This window comes from Takifugu rubripes, chromosome 7, assembly GCF_901000725.2.
Source record: "Takifugu rubripes chromosome 7, fTakRub1.2, whole genome shotgun sequence".
Lineage (NCBI taxonomy): Eukaryota > Metazoa > Chordata > Actinopteri > Tetraodontiformes > Tetraodontidae > Takifugu > Takifugu rubripes.
The window spans coordinates 16672378-16680310 of record NC_042291.1 but is presented as its reverse complement, the minus strand read 5'-3'; the positions used below and the strand labels follow the sequence as shown (position 1 = coordinate 16680310).

At 46.1% G+C, this 7933-nt stretch overlaps 1 protein-coding gene across 2 annotated transcripts; it reads right to left on the bottom strand.

Moving 5' to 3' along the window:
- Nucleotides 1–145: 145 nt before the first annotated feature.
- Nucleotides 146–2900, bottom strand: trim35-28 (tripartite motif containing 35-28). 2 transcript variants are annotated; one of them, XM_029839190.1, is made up of 6 exons: nt 2237–2900; nt 1749–1844; nt 1442–1672; nt 1337–1359; nt 1034–1149; nt 146–969 (listed from the first exon to the last, which is right to left on the bottom strand). In XM_029839190.1, exons 1-6 carry the CDS (start codon nt 2660–2662, stop codon nt 434–436), a joined length of 1428 nt encoding a protein of 475 aa, XP_029695050.1. In that variant the 5' UTR covers nt 2663–2900; the 3' UTR covers nt 146–433. The 2 variants fall into 2 exon arrangements, with proteins under 2 accessions (XP_029695050.1, XP_029695049.1); XM_029839189.1 differs by having other exon boundaries at nt 1031–1149; nt 2237–2899.
- Between the last annotated feature and the right edge of the window lie 5033 nt (nt 2901–7933).

Genomic DNA, 7933 nt, shown 5'->3' with positions numbered 1-7933 from the left:
ATCAAAATAAGAAATTAAAACAGTGGATGCAAATTTTGGTGCGATGGAGAATTTAAAAGACTGATTGCAGACAGAATAATGACGTTTCCCCGTTTGGCTCCATGGTTGATTACATGTGCCAGAAATGAGGCAGCACATCTTTCAGTTGAGTTTCTTTCAGTTTCATATTTTATTTTGGTGAAAGTGATTATTATATATCATGATCGGATAAAAGCAGGGACGACATGAGCAGACTCAATAAAACTATTTCATAAAATGAAAACGTGGCTGAATTAGAACAATCATGAATTCATAAAATCAGTGATTTTAGCTTTTGCATGGAGAAACAACATCCCAAAGGCCCCAAACATCAAACATTCCATTGTCATGTAAACCCCTGAACACATCACGAGGAAGCTCTCTTTGGCGCCAGGTCTCAGGAGGCGTGCACGTCTCAGGAGGCGTGCACGGTGATTTTTGCGGGCGCCAGGATCATGGGCGTGTTGTGCAGTCCCGGCCCAAAGAAAGGGAAGATCTTCTCGTTGAAGTGGTGCGTGAGTGTGACCAGGTGGTTGGAGCTCTCCCCGTCCCAAAATGACACCTCTCCTCTCTCCATATTCAGCTTCACGCGGATCCGCTCGGGCCGCTGCTGCACCTGCAGCGCCGTGCGCTCATTTGTGAAGGCCGTGCACACGCCTTTGCTCAGTCCTACACACCACACCCCGCGGCTCGGAGACAGCGTGAACTTTTTTTTGCGCGCCACCGATTCCTTGCACACCCCCACGATCCAGGAGGGACTGTCCCCCACGATCACGTCCCATCGGTGTTTCCCGGAGGTGTAGCCTTCGGCGCCCAGGACGAAGACGCAGGGATCGAAGCGCTCGGGGTTGTCGGGGGTGACCAGCCGCTCGGGACTTTCTTTGATGGTGGTCAGGTCGGCGCTCACGCTCAGCCACGGGGAGGACGTGTTTGGGTCGAACACAACAGGACCTGCAGACAGCAGCTGTGTGAGAAGGGCGGATGCTGAGGGGACGGGGCGTCGCTCACTCACTGCATTTCACATGCTCCTGCAGGCTGGTCCAGATCTTGAAGCTCAAAGCCCCAACGTGTTTCCCCATATTCAAAAGGGAGTCGTCAGGGTGGCGCCGGTCTTCAAGAGTCCACTGGGCTCTAGGAGAGACATGGGGACAACCAGCAGATGTTGAGTGGTACTACTGAACCAGCTGTAGACTTGGGAGGCATTAACGAGGCATTAACGAGGCTTTAACGAGGCATTAACGAGGCTTTAACGAGGCTTTAACGAGCCAGTGAGGGTGAGAATGGCCACGGTGGCGTGTGAGTGCGACAGTGAGCTCACTTTCTTTTCAAATCCTGGAAATTCTGAAACAGAAAGGAGAATAAGGTGATGAAGGAACGCCGCCTGTCGCTGTTGTCCCGTGGTTGTGGAGAAGCTGCTTCCTACCTGCAGGAGCGGCACGTCCTCGTTGCCCGTCTCTCTCTTCACAGAATCCACCAGCTTCCTGAGACCCGCCACGTCCTGCCTGATGGTTCCACTCAGCTCCTGTAGGGCGGCGATCTTCTGCGCCTCCTCGGCAGCCAGAGCCTCGAGGCGCAGACGTTCTTCTGTGAGCAGGGCGTCGTGGAGCCTCTGGAACTCCTGATGGATCTGCTGCTCTGCCTCCTGGGCCTGGTTCTGCTCACAGCGGTACAGACACACGTTAGATCTTTGGCTGTGTGTGATCAGTGAGGGGAGGCAGGAGTTCTTTTACCCTGATAGATTCCACCGTGCTGTCCAGGCTTTCTGTCAGTTTCTTGTATGAATCCACTTTCCATTCAAGAATCTGGACTTTAAATTCCAGCTCCCTCTGGAAAATAATCAACCATTCAACAATTACTTGTGGAGCCTCAGTCAGCCCCGAGAGCATCGCATATAACCAATAAAACGGATGGGAAAATGCACATAAAACCTTTATGGCTGAAAGAACCAACATTAAATAATACGGACGGTTATGGGATCCCACTGAGATCAGCTGGATTCTGAGCCAGTTAGGCGTTGGGAGGACTGGGTGACTCCAAAGTAACGAGCGTAATTCTAATTAAAAATACACCAGACAACTGGATCACGATAACCAATATTAGTAGATCTGCTGTTAATATTCCAGCTTTTAGTGGTGTTCCCAGGACTGGCTGGGCCAGCCTGTGCAGGGGGATCCACAGGATCCCGGGTGATCCACCGGATCCCGGGTGATCTGGTTACCTTGCAGATGGACACCGCCTCCGTCAGGGGCCACAGCTTGTGCGTGTTGTGCAAAGCGACACAGTCCACGCACAGCGGCTGCTCGTCCTTCTCGCAGTACAGCAGCAGTGGCTTCAGGTGCAGGTTACAGGCGGCCTCGCTCCCGGGACCCGGGACCGACCCCTGAGGTGGGTATAAGGCGAAGGACTGGCACACCTGGCTGAGCACGCGGTTCGGGATGGCCTGGCTTGTCGTGAACTTCTCTCTGCACAGAGGACACTGCTCCCCGTTGAAGCGCGTGCTCTTCCGCAGACACTCCCGACAGAAGCTGTGGGTGCAGGGCAGCACCAGGGGGTCGCTGAAGATGCCCCGGCACACGGAGCAGGTCAGGTCCTGCTGCAGGGGCGGGCGCGGGTCCGACGGCCCCTCATCCATGGACTCGGCCATGGCTGCGGATCCTCTTCTTCACTTTACTTTCGTTTTGACAAAAACGCTCAAGCGATGAACGCGGAGAGGACAAACCACGCACTTTGTTTTCTCCGTGCGTGCGCGTGAAGGGTCTTAAATCCTGTGGAGGATTTTGGCGCAGAACCGACGAAAACAACGAGTTTAAAGAGGAAACGATCAAACTGGGCGACCGACTTCCGAGTCTGTTTCCGTGTTTCTGTGACAGACAGCGGATCTGGAACAGCGCCCCCTGGCGAAGAGAAGTGCTAATATATACAGTATTATATTATATACTATATAATATTATATTGTATTATATATATTATAATAGTAATAATAAATTATATCATATATAATATAATAATATATTATAATAATCAGTAGGTGTGTTGTTTTTTACGGATTCCTCTTTTGCATTTATTTAACATTCACTCCATTCCTTTAGTATATTTTCTTTTTCCGGTCAGGTTAAAAAAATCGACTTTAATTAAGGATGTAATGATTTACGCTGCACACAACTGGCTGTGTTTGCTGTTTCTACTCATCACAACTCACTAATTAATGCTTCATCTTGGAAAAGAATGTTAAGAGGCAAAGCATTTTATAATACACCCAGCAGGTGGCGCTACATCACTCCTCACGGACTCAACCCTACAATAATATGGCGTTAAAAAACTCCACAAAAACACCTCTAAGATCACCGTGACAAGAACGTGGATCTTCAAGCTACACAGACTAGAGGACAGACTAGTTATATTAAGACAAATAAGCATTAAACACGTAAAAATAAATACATAAATACAATAAATAAGAAAAAGCACAAATATACAAAACAACTACTACTAATAATGCTGTTATTGTTCTGAGCATTATCGATGATAATAATAACACTGTTTATATCAAATGTAAATATTAAATTATTTACATTTGAAAACAATAATCCACATTTAATTTGAAATCTTTGCTAAAATGTAAAAGGGTGGATCACAAGGAGAAGGGCCTGTAAAAATGATTATTTTATTAACCTAAATAATCTGATAATCCTATAGAAATGCCACTGTCAGTTATCTAAAAGTGGCCTTTCTGTGAAAGACCATAATAGACGAACAAAAACGATCAGAATCTGCATCGTTTTAACAAGCAAAAACTTCATATGCAATCATTTCACACAATTTGCAACATAAACAAGTGCACTAATTTCATGCAATAACAGTGATTCATTATTATATGTGAATGGGAGGGTCTTAAACATAATATAATTATATTATTAAATATAATAGAATTTTAAATTGTGTTTTTTATTCTAGACTTCTATGACACCCAAGAGGATCATTTGCTCGTGAAATTTTGTTGTAGTTGAACATTGACAATAAAGACATTCTATTCTATTCTATTCTATTCTATTCTATTCTATTTTGTTCTATTCTATTTTGTTCTATTCTATTCTATTCTATTCTGTTCTATTCTATTATTTCTATTCTATTCTATTTTATTCTATTCTATTCTATTCTATTATGTTCTATTCTGTTCTATTCTGTTCTATTCTATTATTTCTATTCTGTTCTATTCTGTTCTATTCTATTATTTCTATTCTATTCTATTCTATTCTATTCTGTTCTGTTCTATTCTGTTCTATTCTATTCTGTTCTATTCTGTTCTATTCTATTATTTCTATTCTATTCTATTCTATTCTATTCTGTTCTGTTCTATTCTGTTCTATTCTATTCTGTTCTATTCTGTTCTATTCTATTATTTCTATTCTATTCTATTCTATTCTATTCTGTTCTGTTCTATTCTGTTCTATTCTGTTCTATTCTATTATTTCTATTCTATTCTATTCTGTTCTGTTCTGTTCTATTCTATTCTATTCTATTCTATTCTGTTCTATTCTATTCTGTTCTATTCTATTATTTCTATTCTATTCTATTCTATTCTGTTCTGTTCTGTTCTATTCTATTCTATTCTGTTCTGTTCTGTTCTATTCTATTCTATTCTATTCTGTTCTGTTCTATTCTATTCTTGCTGGGGGAATGAAATCCCTCAATAGTCTCTTTATCTCATAGTCTGATTCCAACCCTACGTCTACGGAACATTACCCCAGTGATGAGCACCCAAAGCTGATGGACGCCAGGCTGGTCATGATGGTAACGGACATGGTGATGACTGCTGATGTGGTCTGGTCTGGTCTGGTCTGGTCTGGTCTGGTCTGGTCTGGACTGGTCTGGTCTGGTCTGGTCTGGTCTGGTCTGGTCTGGTCTGGTCTGGACTGGTCTGGTCTGGTCTGGTCTGGTCTGGTCTGGACTGGTCTGGTCTGGTCTGGTCTGGTCTGGTCTGGTCTGGACTGGTCTGGTCTGGTCTGGTCTGGACTGGTCTGGTCTGGTCTGGTCTGGTCTGGACTGGTCTGGTCTGGTCTGGACTGGTCTGGTCTGGTCTGGTCTGGTCTGGTCTGGACTGGTCTGGTCTGGTCTGGTCTGGTCTGGTCTGGTCTGGTCTGGTCTATAAGACCAGCCAAGGCCTAAAGCTTCAGGTACCCACCTGGTGGGGCAGGAGGAGCAGGCCCAGATACCCCAGGGAGCCAGAAGCCTCCGAGCCAACTGCCCAGAACAGACAACAACAACAACAACAACAACAACAACAACACTGTCAGAAAGCTGTGGAAGGGTCGGGACAGTGGAGAAGAGGACAGGAGGAACACTCTCGCACCCTTCGAGCAGACCCGAGTGCAGCTGAAGTCCCTCAGGAAGCAGTTCAGAGAGGAGCAATGCCCCCCCCCCCCCCCCCCCCTCACCCCCCCGAGGACCTTCCTGAGGAAGAAGCTGTTCTTATCTGCACATCTCAAATATGCACAAGAACTTTCAATTTCAAATTTCAAAGACTTTTGATTCCTGATTCTGGTAATTCCTGATTTCAGCAGAAGCTGAAACGTAGCCAACTTTAGCGGCGTGCAGAGCGAATGACGCTGTGTTGCTCGCACGGTCGAGGGCCTCCACCTCCACACGTGCGCTCACATGCGATCAGGCGAGCACCTCAGTACGGTGCTGCGAGGACCCGTTTGTTGATCCGGTCGGGTGGCCTTTCCCTCCCGTCTGGCTCTCTTTGGGCCTTGAACCCAGCGAGCGCCGTGCTTTGTTCCTCATCTCCGCGCAGCTTAAGGAAGCGCTCCTTTAGTTTCGCCGGTCCAGGACCAGAATAGCTCAACGTGACTCCCATCGGTGATACCAGCGGGGGGGGGTCAGGGTCACACGAGTCGGGTGTGTCTTGACCTCCGACGGACCCCAGAGACCGACTCACCGAACCCCTGGGGTTCGATCGAGCCGGGTTAGGAACCACTGATGTAGTACATTGTGTTTTTGGGGTGGGGGGCAGCTTAGTGGTTGCTCTTTAAAAGAAGAACACTGGGACTTCAAATCAAGACAAGCAAAGTTTTTCATTTTCATTTAGCTTCACCACTTCCTCCCGCGACAGCCTCCTGTAGTTTCTGGTGTTTGGTGCATACAGGTGGCAACTGAAATAAAATGATACCGTCCAGGGTTTCATGGTTTGTAAATCTCTGCAGCCTGAGAAAAGTACAAAATGTTAAGAGTGAAATAAAAGATTTAAATTTAAAAACGCAATAAAAACACATTCTGAAAACAATGAGTCCACAGATGTTCGCCCTCCGCCAGCACGGTGCAGCAAGACTGTGAAAAATGGAAGCGGAGAAAAAAAAGGTGTGAAAAAAAACAGGAACATGAAATGAGTGTAGCTGAGGAGAAACGTCTGAAGAAGAAACAAACAGCCGCAGGTGTCATTTTGCATGAAATACAGACTGAGTAATGTGTTAAAGGTGTGATGAGGAAAAGCTGACATCAACAAACACCCGTAGTTTAAAGTCTAACAACTGTGCTGTTATTGGTGCTCAGTTAAGGGTCGTTTTAGACTTTTCATTCATGTGCTGAGCAGCTTTCTACCTGATTCTATTCTTAAATAAAAGTTTTGTTGTGAATCTTCTCCTGGTGGTTGCCGAGGTGTGTTGATGAGGAAGGAAGCTTCGCAGACACCGACTTGGTTATCAAAGATGTTTATCGGAGAGAACAGTCAGGTATCAATCGGACGCTGCAGGTGTCCGAGGGAGGTTTCGTGGTCCCGATGGTGAAGAACTCCGAGGTGTCTTCATCGACACCTCCTTATACAGCCAAGTAAACACATTCTTTTCTGATGACCTCACGATATACAGTATGGCCAACCCAATGGTATAGCGTTCAGTTAGTACCAAAAAAGGAAATGTTGAAAAGGCTTCATGCTACACATCCTCATATGGAGAACAACCAGGGGCCCACAGGCTCCTGTGTCATCTCCACACATGTGGAGCGTGTCCTGCTATGGTGCTTGGGCTGCCTGCTCAACACAATGCGGCCTTTCAGACGTAAAGGCCTGCACAGAGCGGGTCAGATACTACAGTTTAAAAAAGCAGCTGAGCCAGTTTCCTGTTGATGCCATGACGACCTCGTCGCTCTTTGACACGTGCTCGGGTGTCCGACGCTCCCAGAACGGGATGGGAAAAACAAATTCCTGTCGACTGGGACCAGCCTGTCAGGCACTTTCAGAACACAGCTGAGTAAAAATACATTTGTAATTTAAGACCTTCCTAAACCTTTTTGTGTGAGAGCAGATCAGGACACAGAGGTCGAGAGAAGACTGAATAATTCGAGGCATTAAAGCAATTAAATACCACATTAAGTTGACATGTGGAAAATATGGAAAAACTACTGGACATTTTCTGCATTAAAGGCCGGTTTAGGAGAAGCAGCGCACGAATGTGGTTGTCATGAAGTGAGCAGGCAGCATCTCCTGGAGGGACGACGTCGACTCTCTGACACCAGAACATCAGAGAATGAAGAGCAACTCTGAAATGATAAAAAAAACAACTATAAAAGCAGACAGGATAGAAACAGATGACGTGTGATTATAGAGGACACAAAGGAGGACTGGACAGGCCACCAGCCCATCACAGGAGACACACACACACACACACACACACACACACACACACACACACACACACACACACAGGAAAGGTTTCCTATCGATCACATATGACCCACCCAGGATCAGCGAGAACATCCGTACTCTATAGAATAGAAAGAAAAGCCACAACTTTGTGCGTTTGTGTGCTTAATTCCTCCTAATTCCGCTTAATTCCCCCCCACCTGCACAATTCCTGAAATGTCAAAGGCTCGTGTCGCTCCGCTTTCACATCATCTTGTAATGACGGCGTTTCTGCAGCAAGTA